Source organism: Eulemur rufifrons, chromosome 4 (genome assembly GCF_041146395.1).
Source record: "Eulemur rufifrons isolate Redbay chromosome 4, OSU_ERuf_1, whole genome shotgun sequence".
Classification (NCBI taxonomy): Eukaryota; Metazoa; Chordata; class Mammalia; order Primates; family Lemuridae; genus Eulemur; species Eulemur rufifrons.
Window position 1 is genome coordinate 69,220,001 of NC_090986.1, and position 23,385 is coordinate 69,243,385.

At 37.9% G+C, this 23,385-nt stretch overlaps 1 protein-coding gene across 1 annotated transcript in view; it reads right to left on the reverse strand.

The window, feature by feature from the left end:
• Window positions 1-23,385, reverse strand: part of FREM2 (FRAS1 related extracellular matrix 2) — a 144,147-nt gene that overhangs the window by 61,268 nt on the left and 59,494 nt on the right. The window contains exons 3-6 of the mRNA XM_069467310.1: window positions 19,108-19,254; window positions 14,122-14,352; window positions 3,739-3,864; window positions 2,461-2,712 (exon numbers count right to left, since the gene is read on the reverse strand). Coding sequence (XP_069323411.1) covers window positions 2,461-2,712; window positions 3,739-3,864; window positions 14,122-14,352; window positions 19,108-19,254 — 756 coding nt within the window. The remainder of the gene's footprint in view (window positions 1-2,460; window positions 2,713-3,738; window positions 3,865-14,121; window positions 14,353-19,107; window positions 19,255-23,385) is intronic.

Consider the following 23,385-nt stretch of genomic DNA (forward strand, 5'->3'; position numbering starts at 1 on the left):
CCACACTTGAGCATGCTATTGGCAGCATGGAGACCATCCTGCTCCTACCTGTCACAGATAGTGTGTTCAGGCCAGGGGGCCTAGGACAGGTCTGCAAGCTTGGTCCCATCTTCCCAGTACTTCAGCACACTGTTCAGGGGTCTAGGTATCACCCAGCCCAGTCCAGCAATGTTGGCACCTGAACATTCTTCCCAGGGTCTGAGGTTGGGCTGACCTAACCCGCGGACACCACCATAGCTGGCACCCACCTGCACACACCACCAGTTACTACCTGTCACAACCACTGCCAACACCAGCACAGACCTCTTGGATTTCTCCACCGTTGCTACTGCCATCAGCTACATCGTACCTGATGCCTAGGGAAACTGGGAAGCCACCCACATGCCCAGGCCACCACTGCCATTACCAATATCCATGCAAACCACCTGGGAGCCCAAGCATTGACCCTCTTGGACCTACTGACACTGGTGCCAGTGTACACTGCCATGGGGCACAAGGACAGGCAGACTCAGCCCACTGCAGCCACCGGGGCCTGAAAACTGGCTCCTTGGCATGCTAGTCCCCAGCAAAACTTCACCACCGCCTCCTCCAATAACTGCACCCTAAGCCACTGAAAAATCATAGATGCCACTGATGTTGTTTACGGCTGAAGAAATCATACAGAGATTACACTACTTCATGCACTCAAAATCAAAGCCAAAGTGCCCTACCAACCAACACATCCATAAACACATCTTCAGGAAAAAGTTGTCCCCTATGAAAGCAAACTCAAAAAAGTAGAAGAAGCAACTGTTAAACCAGATGCACAGATATCAATGTGAGGACACGGGAAACATGAAAAGCAAAGAAATAAGGCACCAAACAGAGATTCTGAAACTTAAGAATTCATTGAATGAAATACAAAATACATTCAAAACTTCAACAATAGACTAGATCAGGCAGAAGAAGGACTCTCAGAACTTGAAGACAGGTCTTTTGAAATGATTCAGTTAGACAAAAAGAAAAAAAGAATAAAAAGAATGAATGAAGCCTTTGGGACATTTGGGACACATAAAGTGACCAAATATTTGAATTATCAGTGTCCCTCATGGTGAAGAGGGAATGCAATGGTTGGAAAACCTCCTTATCAAAATTTGAGATGGAAATTTCCCAAGTCTAGCATGAGACTTACACAACTAGATACAGGAGGCTCAAGGATCCCCAAACAAACATAATGCAAACAAGGCTTCTCCACAGCACATTATAGTCAAACTGTCTTAAGTTGAAGCAAAAGAGAAGATACTGAAAAGAACAAGAGAAAAATTGTGTAGTCAACTATAAAGGAACAGCGATCAAACTAAAAGTGCATTTATGAGCAAAAACCTTACCGGGTAGGAGAGAATGGGATGATATATTCAGAGGGCTGAAAGAAAAAACTGCCACCCAAGGATAATACATCCAGCAAAATTATCCTTCATAAATGAAGGAGAAATAAAGTCTTTCTCAGATAAACAAATGCTGAGGGAATTTATCATCACTAGTCTGGCCCTACAAGAAATGCTCTTTGCCATTTAAGTATCAAAAATCTTTCCTGGTAGATTATTTTCAACTTCCCAAGTTTTAAGATTACTTGGGATTAAAGTCTTTTGATTGTCCTCCAGATTCTCTCTGACCCAAAGACTCACCCCCCAGGTCCTTCCTCTTTCATCTACCACGAGAAACCTTCCAAGGAGGAGAGAAGAACAGTGCGGTGTGGGGGGATCCTATCTCTCAGTTTACTGCTCTCTGCTTTCATTGCAAGATCAGTTACACTCTTTCCTTTGCTCTCTCCATTCTCACAAAAAAGCACCAACTCTTTCTTAAGCTGGGAACATCAGGATCCCTTTGCTCCCTTTTTTATTCTGGAGGGAGGGATGAATTCATGGTAATTTAATTTTCCTGGTGGGAAAAATGACCTATCACATACCCCCTCGTTTTTTTGAGCAAGGAGCTCCCTGTTGGACTTAATTTTCCATATATTTACTAGTTATCCCTTTAACAGCCCTGTCTGATAGGTTGCTTTGAAAAACAGGTTCAAACACTGACAATAAAGTCATAAAATATAAGCTTTTAAAAGCCAAACAAAACAACAAAAGAAAATCAAACCAAACCAAACAAAAAGGAAATAAATGAGGTGTATCAAAATTGCTTCGATGCCTCACCACGAAGTTTTAAATTTAATCACATCACGGTAAATGGCACTGTCAAAGAAACTGTCCAGAGGACAAAACACATAAGTGTGTCTTTTGCCCTTTAAAACATTCAATCAAGAAAGACAAATTCATGCCGCCAACTTGGAAACCTAATTGCACTATAAAATCAAGCATAAAATAAATGTGCATGTTATAATTCTTTCAGACTCCCATTTTTCTGTCTAGAAAGTTGTGCCTAATGTTGATCTTTCTGGTAAGAAGAAGAATTTTCAGGAAGATTAGTCCTTACCATCATCTTTGTCAGGGACGATCGTGACCTGAGTCGCTGGGAACTCTGCTCCGACCCTCCCGCCCATGGGCATGCTCAGAAGGACCTGGAAGCTCTCCTCCTCTTCGTACAGGGAGTCGTCAATTACAACTATGCGGCACGTTTTCTCGCGTTCATCTCTGTCAAAGCGGACAACACTGGTGTGGTCCTCAGGCCTGGATATGTAATCAGAATAAGACAACACTGAAGTGGGCACAGTTCCGGTCGCCGTTCCTGGAGGCGGAGAGAATCCAAAAGGTTTTTTATGTAGAACATATTACAGGGGTATGTCCAGAAACGCAGCATTGTAAAGGTCAAATATGGCACACGAACACCCCTGCAACTGCAATGGCACTGCATACTGTTCTAGCATCCTGAGTCAACTGCAGAATGACCTCAAGCCTATGCAGAATATTAAATGGCAAGTGTTTTCTCCTGTCTTTCCTGCCAATGGACTTTTAGGCCAACAGAATGTTACAAAATAATACCTCCTACTATTCAAATGCTTACTAGATACAGGCAAAGTGCCAAGCACTTTACATACTTGCCTCATTCATCCTCTCAAGCACTCTACTGCATTTTACGTATTTGGTAAGACTGCGATTTACGGAAGTTAAACCATTTGCTCTGGGACCCAGAGCCCAAGGCTGATCCTGAAATCTGTTTTTAACCTGTACTGTCTTTCAAGTCATATACATATTTATGGAAATTTTAACAGAAGTCTGCTCAGATAGCAACAGAATATTTGACTTTTTCTTTTGCATTTTTATAAAAGCTACTTGATGGGAAGGTGTTTAGTATATCAACGAACATTATGTAGTAATTTAATTTTGTATTACATAAAATCGCCTTTCACAGGATGCTTACCAATGAGCAAAACAAACATTTTGATACTTCTTTGAAATGAGTTTCAAACTAGTATCACTTTGTCTCTTTTCCTTTAAACAGTAACCCCTTTCTACTTGAGCAGGCTTGGGTGGGCTTTAGTTCCTTATAATCCAGAAAAGACTTGAGTATTAAAATAAGTGATCAAGTTAAGTCAGAAACATTCGAGGTACATGGCAGCAGAGTCCTTCCGAGCTCCTTAGGGGAGTCCTCAAAGGTGCAATCCTGAACAAAGACTCCTGCATAAATGTAGTTTTGAAAAACTTAATAATAAAGTATACCCCTTAATGGCAGAATGTTATGGCTCCAACATAAGTGGCTGATTGATATCATTTGGGGGGTATTTTAGGTTTTATATTTTGCAAATGGAGCTACCTTGTTGGGTGTAACAGATCACCATTAACTCCTGGCTGACATCGCCACTTCTCCTGATAGGAATGTAGAGCTCACCAACATCTTCTTCAATGGAGTATTCGGACTGGGGAATAAATACAGTAGATTCTAAAGAGAAAACACAATCACAGCCACTATTATTTTTGTCTGAGCTTCTTATCTCTGAAACAATCCTATGCAATTAAAATTTCTCTAATGATTGATTTTTTTTCCCTCTTGCATATTCTTTCAGAATAACAGAGTGGGGAAAAGGAGGGAGTACAGGGGGAAAGAAGTGGGTATAAAGCAGGCAGGCTCTGGGCCAGTGAAATTTTTAAATCTAGAAACAAAACTCAACATGGCTTTTATCTTTAGTAATTGTTTTTTTTTCCTCAATAAGTGCTGCTGACACAGTTCCTTTAAATCCAGCTTTCTTCTTTTGGCACAGAGTAACAACTTCCAATGGAGTAGAATTTGAGAAGTGCAGATGATCTCAAAGATCGTCTTGTCCCATCTCTTACTTACAGATGAGGAAACTCAGACTCATATATTGATACACTTTTTTCCTAGTGGCCCTTACTGGTGGAGTTAGGATTAGAACTCAGATCCTCAAATGTCTACTCCATTGTTCTTTGCACCCAAAATGTGTTTCTTTTGGACAAGTCATGATTAAAAATATAACAATACACATCATACATTGTTCAACACTTTTAAAAGTATCCGTTCCTTTAGAATATATAAATCCATTTACCAGCTGTAATGAATATTTCTGTGGCTTCTTCTTCCCCTCACAGAATAACAATAACACACAGCACACAATATTATATTTATATAGTATTATAAGTCTCAATGGTTCATTTTTTAATGTGGTTGAAAGGTATGCTAGATAATAAACATGGCGTAATTAAATTGTTTAAAAACACAGTTATTATGTAAAACTGTTAACAACCATTTAGTTCAATAGTTTGACATCGTAAACCCGAAACACAGACTCTGGTATTTGACTGGGACTCTGTTTCACTGATAGTCTCATAGCCACACAGAAATAGTTTCATGATTATTTTTAAAACAGCCCTCCCCCCACCACTTTTGATGATTATGAAAGACTGCTGGATCTGCGGATATAGCCCTGGAGGTCCACGCTGCACCCGGCCCCACCCAGCTCCGGCCCCAGGAGCTGACCACTGTGAACTGCATCTAATGTTTCCCTCACACTCTGGCTTCTGGTGGGTCAGCCAAGGGGGATACAGGAAGGAGCTTGGAGGGCAAGAACAGGGCTAGTCAGGCATTTATCGCCCTGGTGCCCGTCAGGGTTTCCAGAGCTGGGTGCACCCCCCAACTAAAAGTCAGAGTGCCTGCTGGGGGCCCTGGCTCACTCCTGGGCTCAGCTAGCTCTGGTCCCCTGAGCCCCTCCGGCCTAGAGGTGGTGATGGTGCCCACCCTCACTTGCCTGGGTGCACCTTACTATGCCTGGGGTTCACAGATCCTTGCCCTCCTCTTTGTGAAATGGTCATGTGATTAAATTATTTTTAGATTACTCATTTTAAGTATGCCATTTATTTTTTCCTGGGACTCTGAGATATAAACTAATTTTTAAAACACTCCTATTTTTTAAAAAAAAATCTGTGAATATATGACTTTATAACTAATTATTCATTTATCAAATATTGATTGAGTGACTTCAACTCTCCAGGCACAGTACTAGGAACAGGGGATACAGAAGTAACAAAATCCTTGGCCTCATGGAGTTTTCATTCCAGGTGGGACTGGAGAGGAGGAAGAAAATAAACAAATATACAAGAAAATGTATGGTATATCAGGAGGTGACAGATGATATGAAGAAAACAAAGAGTGCTGAGGGAGACAGTGCTGGGGCTGGCACATGGGGGTGGAGGGATCTATGACACAGAAGAAAGCCATGGCAAGTATCTCTGATAGAGTCATCTTTGAGCTGAATTCTAGAAGAAAACGTAGGAAAAACTCTTCTAGACATCAGCCTAGGCAAAGAATTTATGACTAAGACCCCAAAGGCAAATACAGCAACAACAAAAATAAATAAATGGGACTTAATTAAATTAAAAGGCTGAATAGCATAGGACATAATCAAAAGAGTTAATAGATGACCTACAGAATGGGAGAAAATATTCACAAAATATACAACTGATAAAGGGCTAGTATCTTCTACAAAGAACTCAAACAAATCAGCAAGAAGAAGACAACCCCATGAAAAAGTGGGCAAAAGACATGAACAAGAGTTTTTCAAAAGATACACAACTGGCCAAGAAATACATGAAAAAATCCTCAACATCACTAATCATCAGAGAAATGTAAATTAAAGCCACAATGAGATACCACTTTACCCTATCAGAATGGCCATTATTAAAAAGTCAAAAAATGATAGATGTTTGTACAGATGTGATGAAAGGTCACCCTTACACAGGGTCGATGGGGCCACAAATTAGTATAACCTCTATGAAAAACAGTATCAAGATTCCTCAAAGAAATAAATATAGAGTTACTATTCAACCCAGATCCCACTTCTGAGTATCTACTCAAAGGAAGTAAGTTGTTTTATGAAAAAGATACCTGCACTCAAATGTTTACTGCAGCGCAATTCACACACAATTGCAAAGAAGTGAAATCAGCCTAAGTGCCCATCGATTCATGAGTGGATAAAGAAAATGTGTTGTATGTATGCCATGGAGTACTCCTCAGCCATTAAAAGGAATGAAATAACTTCTTTTGTAGCCACTTGGATGGAACTGGAGACTTTTATCTTTAGTATCTCAGGAAGGAAAAACCAAATACCACATGCACTTCCTAATAACTGGGAACTAAACAATGGGTACACATGGGCACAAAGAGGTATAAAGGACTTCCAAACCAAGAAGGTGAGAGAGTGGGAGGGGGTGAGGGTGAAAATTTAACTGTCAGATACAATGAACAGTATTTAGGGGACAGGCACACTGAAGGCCCCAACTTAAGCATTATACAAGGTCTCTATGTAACAAAAACCTTTCTACCTCTTTAATATTCTGAAATTAAAAACATAAAGAAATAAATGATCACAAAACTCCAGTATAAAAAATACACAGAGTGCTACTGAATATTGAAGTCAAATATTAAATGAGTTTCAATGATTTCTTTTCATTAACTTAATGGAAATTCCCTCTGCTATCACCTAGGTTTTGGCAGTCTGCAGGTGATGGACTCTGCAGCATTAGCATGAAATGTTACAGAAAGTTTGGTTTCTTTATCAGGGTTTATTATGTGTTGGCTGGTTGTGTTACCCCTAAATTTATCTGTTGGAGCCCTAATCCCCAAGGTATTAGGTATTTGGAGCTGGAGCCTTTGGGAGGTTATTAGGTTTAGATGAGGTCACATGGGTGGGGCCCTCAGGATGAGATTAGTGTCTTTATAAGAACAGAAGACAGGCTGGGTGCCGTGGCTCACACCTGTAATCCGAGCACTCTGGGAGGCCAAGGCGAGTGGATTGCTCGAGGTCAGGAGTTCAAGACCAGCCTGAGCAAGAGCGAGACCTCATCTCTACTAAAAATAGAAAGAAATTATCTGGCCAACTAAAAAAAACATATATATATAAAAAAAAAAATTAGCTGGGCATGGTGGTGCATGCCTGTAGTCCCAGCTATTCAGGAGGCTGAGGCAGAAGGATTGCTTAAGCCCAGGAGTTTGAGGTTGCTGTGAACTAGTCTGATGCCACGGCACTCACTCTAGCCCAGGCAATAAAGTGAGACTCTGTCTCAAAAAAAAAAAAAAAACCAGAAGACAGAGATCCTCTGAGCATGCACAGAAGGAAAGTCTTGTGAGGATATAGCGAGAAGGGAGCTATATACAAGCCAGAAAGAGGCCCCCTCACCAAGAACCAAATCTATAGCACCTTGGTCTTGGATTCCCCAGCCTCCATAACTGTGGGAAATAAATGTCAGCCCTTTAAGGCACCCCAGTTTGTGGTGTTTTGTTATAACAGCCCGAGCTGATGAAGACAGTGTTGATTATACATAATATTTACTCCATACCACTGATTTATATTGGCAAGCTTTTTTCAAATAAGTTATTCCAAATTATTCCATGTATGGGATTTTAATTGAATAAGCCCCTTTCAGATTTAAAGCTCAAGAACCTGAGTTTTGATTCCATGACCATTCCAATCCTATGACCCACGCAGGTTTGACTGAACAAGGCAGGACTTCTTGCCAGTGCCGGCAAGTTTGCATTATGAATTAAAAACAAAACTGGGTGTCTGGACCATGCCCTTAGCTCTGGAATTCACTCCTACAGTTGATCGACAGAGAGTAAATAGTCCCAGTATCAAGTTTAGGTCTTCTGTTGACCTAACTTCTAAAAGAAATGCGTAGTCTGTGGCAGGAATTAGCAAAGGGCATCAGGAAGACAAAGAAAGGCTTCCCTGGTAGACTGTGCCGCTAACATTCTTTTAAAACTTCACTTTATATGCACAATAGAAGTGTACATGCAGACTGCCTCAAGTAAGCATAGCTCTTTAAAAAAGTCCTAAAGGTGGCATTTTTGTATTATCTTTAAAAATGATTAGCTAATACACAGGGAGTTCTTTCTATTTGCTAAGCCCTATTCTAAACACTTTACTTGATTGGCTAGCTTTGTCCTTGACAACCTTTGAGGTAAGGACTATTCTGACTGTTCTTTTAACTCCGAGGACATGAGGCACACAGATGTTGAGAAATCAGCTGAAGGTTAGGTTGGCAGGTGGTGGTGCTGGGATTTGAACCCAGAAACTCCATCTCAGAGCCCATGCTCATAACCACCACTCTCCGCTGCCTAAAGGAAGAACACTCAGGGTAGCTGGGAATGCCACTCTCACCAGAGGAGGACAAAAGGCTAAACTGAGATGATAAGAGAGAGACATAAAGTACTGTCAAGGCAGAGAGATGGTAGGTGCAGCAGAAGTAGAAAAAAGGAAGCTAGAAATGAGTATTTTGAGAAGGATTCAGTATTTTCATAGAAATTATATATATATGATTGTATACATACAAAACCATAAAGATGTGTAAAATTATATAATGCAAACAATATACATATTAATAAAATTACAGAAGTACTATGCAAAAGTCTATAACGTATAATACACTTATTCGTGTGTACGTAGAATATAATACACATATATTTTAATATAAAAGTACACATGATGAATCCCATGAACACATTGGATTGGAACTGCAGCCATCTCTGAGAAGGTGTTCACTGAGAGATGTAGCAGGGGTTAAATTATAGAAATAGTAAACTCTCACTAAGTAAATAGAAACCTATATTAAAAAAATAACTGCAGCATTGTTCTCTCAAACATTAACAATGGTTATTCCCAGCTGGTAGGTTACAAATGACATTTTAAAACAAATTAATGCACTTTTTTTTTTTTTTGGAATTTTAGGTTTACAGAAAAATGAGTGGAAAGTACATAGAGTTCCCATATATTTCCTCACCCCCTCCCATTTTACACTAGTATTAACATCTTGCATTTGTCTTTCTGACAATGAACATATGTTACTTCTATACTTGCAGGTTGATTTCATTACCATTTATTGTGAAAGATAAAGCTGAATAAAGTGAACGCGTGCATGATTAGTCAATGGGACTGGATTGGAATGAGTAACGCAATTTGTAACCACCGTTTTTATTTTGAGGTTTTGACTATGCTGCAACTTAGGCCAAAAAAGGATGACTTCTGTTTGTAGAAATAAAGCAGTTGTAGCTACATTTGAAAGAGCACGTACATGCTGTCCCTTCCCTCAATTATGCTGTGCAGAGGGAGGAAAAAACAAACTCAGCTGAAAATAAGATAGAACAAAGTATTTTCTAAAAATCTGCTACAATAGAGCAGGGAAGGGAAAGAAATTGCAGTACATGGATGAAGGCATTGGGCGTTTTTTTGCCTGTAAAAAGTTTGGCATATTCAGAAACAACTCTGAAGATATTCCAGTATGTCTTCGGGCCACGATGGTGCCTTTAGATTAGCCAACAAGAGGCGTTGAATACAGCAGAATCTGTCATTGATGTGTTTGAACGTGGGCAGTGCTCTCTCATTTCTGTGGCTTGTTTATTTGTTTTACTCTAAAACAGACATGGTGATACAGACTAATTTTAACAGGGCCTTGAAAAAGAAAGACATGAAAATCATGAAAACATACCTGAACCACAAGTAAGTGTTACAAGTTCACATAACGATATCATCAGGCCCCCCAAATCATCCTTTTGCTACTCTACAAACTTGTTAGAGTGAATCTTTAGGTAATCTTCGTTTTTATCATTAATTTTCTATTTTGTAAAGGCTTTCAGAAAGTTTTTTATGACAAAAATTGTTTTATTTCACACCATCCTTTTTTCTTATCCATCTCTTGGTGTCAGAAACTACATGCTATAGTTTTTTAAGCTAATGATATATAATATTTAACAGAAAATAAATATGCTATTCAAAAGCAATGTAGATCTTAACATACCTCAAAAATCCCTAATGTTAATGGATACATTTAACAAATGTTTGGAATTTTTTGTTTCTCTTAAGATGATGACTCATGCATCACACCAATAGAGATTTTTTTTTTTAAAAAAAAGGTTCGACTCTCATTAACATTGAAGCTGTTGCATGCTTGCTTTATCATTTCTCTGTCATCAGTTGCAGTTGACTATCATTTCACTAATTCTGGACCTTGAATTTTGGCACTCATCTCAAAATATCAGCTAGCCAGTGATCTCCTTATGTCAACATTGACAATGGTGCAAAATTTCAAAATTACGAATTTATGTTTGGATTTCATATTATAGTCAGCCTATGCAACTGAATTCTATCTCATGAGATGGGTTTGGTTCACTCAGAGCTCACAAAAGTTTGTCCTTTTTTTGTATCCATTAACATTAGGGATTTTTGAGGTATGTTAAGGTCTACATTCCTTTAGAATAACATAGTTATTCTCTATTAAATATTATATAGCATTAGCCTAATATGGACCCAACAAAAGTGATTACAAATGTCAAATATTTAATCTATTAGTTCATGGCTCTATTTTGGTATCATAGAAATAGCAGGATGACTCCATTTCTATCAGAAGTTTGCAGACATTTCAAGTGTACAAAAGAAATAATTATATAAATACAGGCTTTAGTTATATATGCTAGGTATCTGTACTCAAATACCTTTGTATTTGAGGTGTGGTCTCTAAATTATTTGCTCTGGCTAGAAATTATAAAGTAAAAATAATAAGATCTTTATATAAAATAAGAAGTTTTACATATTTTCCCTTAACAGAACTTAAAATGTTTAATATTAACTAATATTAATATGCTTCTACCAGGAAAGATGGTGTAATTTCTGAAAGTTAGAGAACTTAATATACAGAAAGTTAAGAAACTTCATCCTAGACCTTTCCTTCTCCCTCAAGAGTGGGTTAGATATTCCTTCTATGGGCTCTGATTGCTCCCTTACACAGCAAGAATTCTGTATTGCTAACTATAACAATGGAGGGGAATGAAATCACCTAATGATATGCCCAACTTCAGGGTTAGGATGCCTTCTTCACTGTGGCATCTGTGTCCTTAGCTCCTGGCAGAATTCCTGGCCTAGATGGATGCCCAGTAAACACTTGTTGAATATACAGATAGATTATGCAAGAGATGAGGTGGTCTTCATTATTTTCTTAGCACACTTGGTTTTATTCATCTGTACTAATATATTTGAGGTTTGAAACAGAAAGAGAAAAGACAACAGAATGAGAAAGGCATTACTTTATTATTGTTTTCATTTATAAGAATCAGTGAAAAAATGTTGCTGTGGTAAAGTACACTAATTATCATTTGTGATATTACTTCTTTTCTAGTCATGTGAAATGACAGAAGACAGCATAACTCAGGAGACAGGAAAGAGATTCAGAGGGGAATTATTAATACATATATTCAAATACTGCCTCTGGTACTTAAGAGCTGGAGGACTTTGGGGAAGTAAATTCTTTGATCCTCACAAATCTCATTTACAAATTGGCATATATATCACAGAGTTGTAAACATAAGGCTTAACTGAGATAAGGTTGCAAAGCTTCCAAAGTAGTGTCTGGGTCACAGTGGGTGCTCAGAATGGTAGAGATTTGTATTATGATGACCATCTTACCCTTGGCTATGGAATGCTTTTGGATGCTGGGGGATGAGTTAGAAAAAAGGTCAGGGGGAATAGCAGTGACCTGAAATTCCCTCGAAGTCCTCCTTGCCACATGGAAGTCACCGTCTGCCTTGTGATTGCAGTCCAGCTTAACTGCATAGGATTTCCAGCGGAAGACAATTGTTACCACTCAATGGAATTTGCAGGGAGTGCCTGTTCCCTCAGATGGAGTGTAATCGCACCAGTACTAAAGAAAATGAAATTAAACAGCCTGCAAGTGGTTGACTTCTTTCTGCAGAGACTAAAGAATGGCTCTATTTCTCAAGTTCCTTATCCAGAAAATGAGTTAAATGATTTATGAACTTTAAAACCTTTCTCAATTGGAACTTTCCATGCACATGTAAAAAGGAAGGAGATTGTGGACCAATTATTTAATTTTTTAAAAGGAAACCTAACATTATATTTATGATACTAGAAATATTTGTATCCTGCTTTATGTTTTATAGAACTTGTTCATAGGAATGCTGTAACATGAGAATTATTAAATTTCCTATTTTGAGCATTTGGAAAGTAAATCTTAATAACAACTGTTTGATTTAAGGTCATACAACTAGAAATAGTAGAGTTGGGAATCAAATCCAGGTCTTATAATTTCAAGACCAATGGTCTTCAACAAGACATGGAATACACCAGGCAATATGGAACACTTGTTAGCTATCAAAGGATTATCATGGCTTGACATGAATAGGGCTGAACTTAATCTAGAAAATTCTAAGACAGCTTAGGTGATCATTACATGAAATGAAATTATGGCAAAGTTTTATGTGATACAGCATACATGAGGAAGAGATTACATAAGGGGTATGTGTATATGTGTGTGTGTGTGTGCGTGTGTGGTGTGTACATGTTTTATTTTGTTTTTAATATCCTACTGCTGAGATATATCATGGATACAGAAAGTCACTCTGGAATTATAAATAGGAAGGCACAAATGAGTGTTTTATTCCTTCAGGTAAAGTATAGCAGTGGTACTAATTGGCAAACAAAATATCAAAAAGTGGCTTCCAGCTTTAACTAATGGACCAGTTTATATGTATTAAAGCTGTCATGGGCTCATTTAAAAGAGAAGAGCTTTATTATTCAAGCACATACCCAAAACTCAGGAGTAGAAAAAAGTTTATTTATCCCTAGACAATGTAGGTAAAATTAAATGCAATTAAATGCTAGCTGTTCTTTAATGACAATTATAAACATAATTGTACTTCATATTTAACTAAAGGCAGAGCTGTTAGTTAAACAAACAATATCAGAGCTCCAGATTTCTTATCCAGCCTCTTTAATTATGCTCAGTCTTTTAACACAGGGATTTCTACATAGGTCTCCATTTCATGTACTCAGGAGATTGTATCTTTGCAGACCATTTAAGAGTTTTCCAACTGACAAAATAAAGTAGGCCGGCAGTTTAAAAGAAAGTCATGTCTGGCTTCTGACAGGATTTCAGCTTTAGAAGTCTCTACAAGGTTTGTATAAGTGCCAGCCCTCAAAAAGCCATTCAACATTTTTTTTTCCTTTCTTTCCTGACTACATCGAGACAAGCCAGGACTACAGAAGTATGGCAGGGGGAGGAGAAAGGTCAAATTACACACAAAAGCATTAAGGGTTCACTTTTACCAACATCAGCCAAGGGTGTGCATTGACAGGAAAATGTAATCTAATAGAAATTAAGAGCAATGAGTCAAGACGCTGTGTTCACTACAGAATGGGGGTGGGTTGGGTGGGTGGGCGGATATTATGAACAAATGTGAACACATATGGCCAAAGGAAAATTTTTGGCCGTAGATACATGAAGAAAACTCGAATAATTAAATGTAATACAGGGGAACAAATGAATCCAAGAAGTGTCTAATTCTCAAACCATTTGTTTAAAAGGTATTTTAAGACATTTAAAGGACTTTAAAATGATGAATTAATTCAAGGAAAAGAAGATGAGCAATATTGGTTTTAAAGGATAGAATCACAATAACATAGAGAACATGTTGGTAATCCTACGTGTAACACTTACTTGAAAAAATATAGCTTCCTTTCATTACATTTTGGTTTCCCTTTTCCCATCAGCATAGCTGAGAATATTGAACCATTAATGTAGAAAATTCTCTCTATACATTGAGTTTAAAACTTCCTCTATAAGGCATTTTGTCATAAAAGCCCAAAGGCAACAACATAAACACACTGATAATGGCTCTTACCGTCTCCTGGGTCAATGATCTCCACCGTGGCCACGGCGGGGAATTCTAGGGCCGCCAGCACCGGCTCGGAGAGAACCACCTGGAAGGTCTCAGACTGCTCGTGCTCCCCGTCACTCAGGATCCGCACTCTCCATGTGGCTTTGGTCTGGCCTGGGTTGAATTGCACTTGTTTCTGTGCTTTGCCCTTGAAGTCTTTGTCTTTTTTTGCAGTCCCGTCTCTTGTGCCAATACCTTTACAGAAACATAATATCATATTCCTAGTTTTATTTTCACCTGGATTATTAGGGTTTTTCTGGTTACGTTTTTGTGCGTCACTTTATCCTGCAGAGCAGAGTAGATCTGCTTTGAGTCCATGAAATGGCTAATTGGGTTTGAAGATGAAAGTGTTCTGCTGCAGGTGTTGTGTCGTTTACGATTCTGCTCTACTCTTGCCCTGATGAGGGTTTTACCATCTATTCTTTGAGCTAAGTTTGTGCTAGAACTTCTTGTAAAAGAAGACTGAGTAAATTTATATTCATGTTGTACAATGTCCTTGTTCTTACAAGTTCATACAGTCCTGCAGTGCTTCACATTTACTTTCGCATGTGTTGCTACATATTTTAAAAGCATAAGAAAAATTCACTAGCTAGAAAATATAGGCCAATAAGAAACTCTGTGACTCAAAGGATTCTTTCATAATCTAAGTCATAAATGGCCAGGGAGAATCATAAAAAGTTATACTATTCCCTAAACACTTGATAGAACTAGGACTCTTAAAAGAATCCAATTCAGTGGTTGTTAACATGATCATTGCCGGATTTTTCTTTGTGAAGCACCCCAGAATTCCATGAAACCATGTGAACAGAATTGGAGCTAAATATGTATGCTTATTATGAGCAGTATGCTTTGCTTACTCTGGCGGTTCATTCAAGGTCAATTTCAGTTAGCTGGGAAGGTTGAAGATCTCTGAGTCTTTACCTCTATTGCCACATGGTCTCTTCATTATTACTCTGCCAGGTACTCAAACCACAGGATATAGTATTCAAAAAGCAGTGAACAAATTCAATGTCATAGAAAAATTATAAAATTACTATAGCAGTTGTACTGGTATCCTTAAGTATAGAATCAGAACCACTTGAGTCAAGTTAATAGAATAATTTTCAAATATATTTCTCTAAACATGGGCATTTTCAGAGAAGTTGATAGGACAGATTTAAAAGCTAGAAAAATAAAGTCTTGTGACTGTTGGACTTTTAAAAGCCTGAAAATAAATTATTTCTAACATTTCTCATTTAATTAAAAAGTATTATAGTTTTGGAAAATTTCTTTTGTTTTCAGACTACAAATAAAACTGGACCAAATAAGATCCATTCAGCCACAAATATTTATTGAGTATTTACTTACTATGTGCCAGGCCCTGTTCTACATGCTAGGGCTGTATCAGAGAACGAAATGGACAAAAATCTCTGCCCTCTTAGTGCTTATACAAGATTAATTTGAATATTTATTTCTTCCTCTGAGTATATGGATGACTGTTAGTTTAATCGTAAAATGAGGATGAATAAAGGCTTTATTAAAAATGTTTCTGTATTATAGATCTCAGACAAGTAACTGACATAAATACTGGATTGCATTTTTCTTTTTCAGTAGCAGCTAAAGCACAATTTATTTAATGGCAAGAGAAAAAAAGGGCACAGAACCAGAAATTACAGCACTGCATATCTTGCTGAATGCTGTAGGCTTCCCGTTAGCTCTTTGGTTCTTAGCGCACACAGAGTGGTTGTCAACACCTCTTGGATCCATCACAATTCACTGCCGAGGTGCTGATGAAAGGAATCATTCTCTCTGAGGTTCCAGAACACATGCTGCTCACTGACCCAGCGATCCCCAGTGGCAAAAATCTGCTAGTCTGCCTCTGATCGCGACTGCCCGCTTTACTGTTTTGTTTTGTTTTATCAGCAATGCATTATAGTCCTGGAGATTCAAAAGGCAGTTAAAACCAAAAAAGAATCAGTCTGATACAAGGAATGTCCACTAGTTCCAACGAGTCATCCTTACTCCATGACACGTCAAGTCATCCAGCCTGATAAAATCCAAGCTGCAATACCAAATTCCAATTGTTGCTTCTAAAAACACCCGTAATTTTTTACTTTGGTTATTAAATGACACTGCCATTGCACCTTTTTCCTCTGACATAGAAAAATAACATGGAGGTTAGGCAAGGTACTTGTGGAATGAGAGAATAGATTTTATATTTCATTTCAGCCACGGAACAGCTGTGGGATTGTAGGCAAATTATTAACTTCTCTCAGTTGTTGAGGATGTAAGAAGCACTGTGGTGTGGTGGTTAAGATCGTGGGCTCTGGGGCCGAATAGCAGCTCTGTCTCTTACTAATTGGATAATTTTGGGCATATCACAACCTCTCTGTTTCCTCGCCTGTAAAATGAGGGATATAATGGTTCGCTTTTCATGAGGGTTGACTCATGTAGGGTATCGGGAGCTAGGCCTGGCACATCATAAGAACTCAATAGACATTAGCTATCATTATCACTGCATAGTCTATTACCTGACACAGCACCCAGTGTGTAATGAGCTCTCAGGAAAATATTAGTTGAGTCAGTGAATAAAGAGTTGTAAGGAGTAAAAGAGACAGAGCGTTCAATGTGCTTAAAGAAGTGCTTTGCGTGTGCTAAATGTTCAATAACCAGTAGCAATAAGATCTTTGAAAGGCAAATACTACTGTGAAATACAAATACATAGTTTTTTAATGGGTTATAATGGTTTTGAAATGAATAATCATTTTTCAGAAAATACATGTAAAAAATCTCATGTAATTCAAGATTTCTTAACTGTGCTCAAGTGATATTTTGTCTTTAGCTATAAGTGATGCTGTCTTTAGCTGTAAGTGATATTTTTGTCTTTAGCTATACATGATATTCTGTCTTTTGCTATAATGCAATCTATCTCATTCTAAAAGTCCATAAATGAAAGAGGATTTTGCATGGGGGGAACAGTTACATGAAAATATTCATTGGAACTTCTGTGAGGCTAACCTTCACTTTAATCTGATTTCCATTCCAGGCTCTAGCATAAATTCTATTCCCATCTTTAATGACTGAAGGATGTGGACCATACACAGAAATCTCTCCAACTTTCTATTAATATCATCCCAGGTTACTAAATAACTATGTGAGGTGAACCAAGTAAAGCTATAGAGCCTTTGTAGAATTGCTGGTATCTCCACATTTGTAGGCAATAACAGTTCTTTAAAAAAAAAAAAAACTAACAACAAAAAGAGCTCTTTTTGACATTTTAGTGTTCAGCTTAAGGGAAAAAAAAAGGCAGTGAAGGGAAAAATGCAAAAAGATAGTTTTAAAATCTTTTCCAACTATTAGCTTTCTCAATGCTATCGATAGGCTAATTGTGCATAATTGAGTAGAGTCACTAGGAGTAGGAAGTCAGGTAAAAAAAACAAATAGATAAAAAAATTCTTAATAATTGCTAAAGTGCTCTGTTTTTTAGTTATTTTCTCTATGATGTATTTGCTATACTTTTAAGCACAAAGCACAGTTAAGAGTAATTTTCACTGACAATAAGACAGGATCTGTAGAGCATGTATGTGAGGAGAGAACATGTTCCTAAAAGAGACAGCAATGGGACCATTCCTTATGTCATAGAAGATTAAACACAAAAAGTGTGAAGGACAGCCCTGTGCAGGCACATGGAAATAAAAAAGATAGACACAGAGGCTGTGGGTGGGTCTGGAGGTAGACCAGCTCACTGGAGCAAGAATAACACCAAAGGATAGTGAGAGCGTAGGGTAAAAACCAGCCTTCTAAAGTTAAAAAACAAAACAAAAAGTATCTCTAAAGTATGGGGCAATTAATAACCAGAATCCAAACATGTCAGGGGAAAGCACAGTGGGTGGGATGGGTTGTGGCTGCGGCAAAGGTGTGGTGGTGGTGGTGGTGGTGGTGGGGGTGTGACTGTGTGTGTGTGTGTGTGTGTGTGTATGTGTGTGTGTGTTTTGTGGATGGGGATCTACTGTTTAAGACTTTTGAAGTTCGTGGACCAGCAAATTTCAAAATAATCCTTTTGGACACAAACACGAGGTAACTTTTTATTTTGCCAACATTTTCCTAGATTCCTACCTTAGTTGATAATCTCATTCAATGAAATCTCTTTTACCCCATGGAAATTCTATTGGCCTAGATGTCTACAAACCATATGGTACCAAATGAATATAATTGGTTGAGGTGCTGCCATTTTCCATCAACATACCAAATATTTTGTGCCAACTATATTACTGCTTCAAATACCAACATGCTACCTACTTTCTGTATTTTATGCTTATATGAAATCAAATATGAGCTTGAATTTTGATTGAATCAAGGTTTTATTCATTTGCTTTTGACTTCCAGTTTTACTTAAAAGAAGTAAAGCAGAAGAAAATGGTGAATATTTAATATTTTACTGTAGGTTACAAAGAAAAGTCACACCTATCTTTTACGTAGAGCACTGGCATTCATGCAACTTTTAGTGAACTAGCAGAGCATTCAAATACAACAAACAGTAAATTACACTTCAGTGCCTAATAAATTACTGAATAGCTTTTAGTTTACTTGCTATTAAAGTAGCTCTCACATATGTTTTACACTGTTGTTTCAGAAGACTTTTATCTTATGGATAAATTACAAATTTGCCTAAGCCTATTCTAAGATCTATTGACATTTGTTTTATTTTTTAACTTATGAGTTATTGCCAACTTTGTAAAGTTATTTTATATCAGTAAAAGATCACATTTAGGTAGAAGGAACGAAGAGCTACATACCTTGACACAAATATGTCCTTTTTCCTTCAGTAGTTAAAGAACCTTTAAATGTCAACATCTCCCTAAGCTTTAAAACTGTATAAGCAAACTAAATGGATATTTTAATCACTAAAGCAAAATTATAAACCTTTGTTAGAAAATAAAATTTTGAGACAGAAGTAAAAATTAAACTTACTTATAAAAGAAGTTTCTCCCAAGTAACCTCTACGTTTAAGAATGACATCTAGAAATTTGGAGTCCTCATTGATCAGGTAATATTCCTTTTCAAAGGAGATCCATGCCCAGTTCAGACGAAAATGCTGGTTGGTTAACTTGTTTCCACCTTGAAAATAAAAATTTAAAGTCCTAAATTAGTGCTTTCTTGAATGAATGACCTTAAAAATTCCATAGAGCACTTTAAGGATGCAACATTAAGAATCAATACAGCTACTTGGCTTGACACACAACTCTAGATGTACATGGGGATACAGCTAACTATTCAGTGCCTGCTATACATAAATTAATACCTGGAATAATTCTTCAGAAATTTCTTGCTTTTTTTTTTAGGAGGGAAATGGGTAAGGGGGAGGTAGCTCATTACCAGAAGCAATTCAGTTTGATTATAAAAACTGAATATCCAAGTTGCAGGATGACGCACTTGCCACAAGGTGCCGCTGGAGAGCAAGTTTTCTCTAGCAAGGGCTGTAAGGCTCCTTTGTGATGTTCTTAAAACACACAACTTCACAAATACCTTTTTCTGGTTCACAGAGCAATTGGGTGGAAGGCTTTAATTATAACCACTTAAGGAAAAACAAATACCCCGACTCCACCTCCTTTCCCCGCTATATTCCACTCCATTCCTTAGAGCAAACAGACAGCTCTTTTCATTGATTTCCATTCTGCTCTGAAGATAAGGTTTTCTCCTCCCATCTCCCCACCAAAACGGAGCTGGTTCCCCATGGGGGAAAATAACCCTTGCGTGTGATCTCTCTAATGTGAAGGCTCCTATGTTGGGTAAATGAAAGGAGAAATGGTTATCAGCTGATCACTCTGCACATATCCTTCTACTGCTTTTGATCTACACCAATTATTTCAGAGTAAGGTGAGGTTTATAAACAAAGGCATCAGTAATGCCTTTTAAGTCTTTCTGGAAAAGATTGGGGAAAAAGCCCAAATAATAAACACAGCTAGAGGCACAATTTTAATTCTAGTTGCTTCTCTTCTGAGTTCACATAGGGAGAGCTTCACTAGAGAAAAAGAAAAGAGATGGGAAAATATCAAGACTTTAATAGACCGAGAGCAAAAAAATCTACACAAGGGGAAACATAAATGAGTAAGCAAACACATGAAAACGCGTTCATTTTTGCTAGAACTTTTAAAAAATCAAAACTGCAGCCACTTTGAGCTATCGATTTGACACGTACTAAGGATTAAAAAGAAATTTCCCGTACAGCTGAGATTAGGTAGGGAAATGGTTTTCTTGTTTATTGTTGTTTGAATTGTTAATTAGCACAAGCCTTTTAGACAGCTTTGTAGCGGTGTATGCAAGGGGTAAAAAGATATTTAAATCAGTTGGTCTTGTAAGTCCTTCCGTGGGATTCTTTGCCTCAAGAGAAGCAAAAATATATTTGTAAGGAATTATTCATTGCAATATTCTCTGTAATAATCCCAAACCTTAAAAATTTCAGGTTTACTATATTGTGGTACATCAAATCAGTAAAATATTATTCAACCACTAAACAATAAAAATGAAATTCTTTTTGAAACACTTAAAACACTTAAACGCAGAAACAAATGGTACTGATGCTGTGAGTATGGCCTCATAAAATGAGGCATTGCACATGGAAAGCTGCTTGGTGTTCTGAATGGATGGGATTGTGGACCTTTCAGCTTTTAGTTACTTTTTAAAATATAAAATATAAATAGGAGAGCAGGAATTTTGTGTCAGTTTAAGAAGGAAACTCATTTCATATTTTGCCCTTGAGAACTTATCAGGCCTGACATCTCCTGGACACAGGGCACCATTCTGGAGAGGAGAAGCCATGGTCTAGGAGGCTCCTCAGACCTGGAGTCGCCAAGGCTCATGCACTTCGCTTCTTATCTGCTACCTGACTGAGCAAGTTACTTCTCTAGACTTCTGTTTTCTCATTTCAAGAGTCAAGTGAGAGTGATATTAATTACTGCTTGCAATTGCTTCGATTGAGTGAGATAATCCATCTACACACACATGGTGACGCAATCCATAGCTCACTCTGCCCTGCCACCCCCGACACAAACCCACCCTGGGCACCGACTGCCCGGCTGCCGTTCACCTGCCCGACACCCGCTTCAGCTCATTTCTCCTGTGCCCCATTTCCCTACAGCTGTTGCATGTATCAAGTCAACAGTTTTGATTTTTTAAAAAAATTCTAGGAAAGAGGAACGTATATTCATGCATTTGCTCACTCATATACGAAGTCTAATCTTCTTTGCAGATTGCCAGGTTCACCCTGACCTACCCAGATTGTTCCTGTTGCCCTCTAATCTGCTCACTCGGAGGTCAAGCCAAGATTCTTGCAGCTCCAGGGATTTGCCATCCTTACTCTTGGTGTCACCCTTTGTCTTCTTGCCTAAAATGATGGCCCCATTGTTCCTCTGATCACACTTTCCCTTCCTAATGCTCCTTTACCCACCTCCTGCGTGAAGCCTCCTCCATCTGCCCCAGCCCTCTCCTCCCTTTGTGACTCCACAATTGTTCACTAGTCGATTACTCTTTATAAATGAGCACTTTAGCTGATATCCTCTCATATTGTTTAATTACACTAATTTGCTAATTGCACTAAATTGTAGTCATTTATATCAGAAATTGAGAGTGTCCGTTCTCTTTTACTATAGCCAACACTTGGTCTTGTCTTTAAAAATATTTGTTTAAATGATCTTCTATTACTTGGAACATTGTCTAGAAAGTAATAGAAAATAAAGAATAGAATAACATGTGATCAACTAAATTAATGCAGAAAGCTGCTCTGATTTCTAAACCAATTATTACATGAAAATAACTTTATGCCACACTTCCATCCTCTGGAGATTGTGGCTCCGGCAAGCCCAGGTTTTATTCCGAACCTCTTACCATGCTATACCAAGCCATTTCTTGTCCATCCTAATCCCTATACTTCACATCCCATCACTTCCTCCATGAAGAGAAATATCCAGCCACATCCAACCTCCCACTGTTTCCTGGACAAAGATAGGTTGGTTTTGCATGTGCTCTGTATTCCGCCCGGAACACCCTTAGCTTTCCTAGTCCTCCTGGCAATCTCTATTTCTCTAATGTTGACAATTTGTGGCTAATTTTTAAGATTTGATTCTAACCCTTTCCTGAAATATTCTGGAACTTTTCTCTTCTAAACATGACATATTTTAAGAATATTGAGTCATCGAGGCCTTTTCTCTCTACCCTTTATAAAACAGCAAGAACCAGTGCAAACTCCAACACTCTCCAGCCCTTTTATTCCGATCCATTTTTCTCTCCAGCACTTTCCACGACCTTACATCCTACATGTAGTCACTCTTTTGTTTGCTCATTTTCTGTGTCCCCTCATGGAACACAGGATCCGGCAGGGCACGGAGTTTGTTTTGCTTACTGTTAGAAAAATGCCTATTGAATGAATTAGAAACTCTAATGTCTTATAAAAGAAGTTTAGTAGTGCTTCATTTATCAGGCAGTATAAATTTCCTACATGAATGTCACATACCTCTTTCAGTACTGAAACTTTGTATTAAAAAAAAAGGCAATTGTTTTAATGACACCTTCTCTAAAATGTCCTGCTTACTTCCTAAACACCAAGATTTGAAGTGATTACCTATGAATGTGAATTATTGTAATTTGTGTTTATCTAAGTGACACCTCTGGGGATTATTGATGGCTAAACGGCTGTTGAAACCCTTCCATTCCATTATGAAGTAGCGTGGATGATCACAGGTGATAGACCAGCTTGCCGGTTAATCAGAAGTTTTAAATGACACGTAGCTGAACAGTTTGCCAGTATTTCATATGTCTGCCTACCACCCAGAGACTTTAATTGAAATAAAATTCAGAAACAGTACCAAGAAAATTTGCTTCATAAGACAGGGAGATGGTCCAGGGTGACTATTACAGAAATTTAGAGTTCACTCTAAAACTGGAATTTTTAAGTAAATATTTAATCAGAGAATATGAAGTTAAGTCTACAAAGCTTAACTCAATAGAATTTAATACTACATAACCCTTCTGAATCATGCACATGTGAATCATATTTAGTTTCAGAATTTGTAAATCTTAGGTACTCACTTATTATGCAAGAGTGATATAGGGATTTAAGGAGCCAAGCTGAGGCTTATTGTAACTCCATTTATTAAAACTGTGATCTTGCATAATTGAACTCTGTACTTTATCTAAAGAATGGAAAAGTACCTTATTTACTCATTTATTACATACCAGGTAAACGCCTCTAAA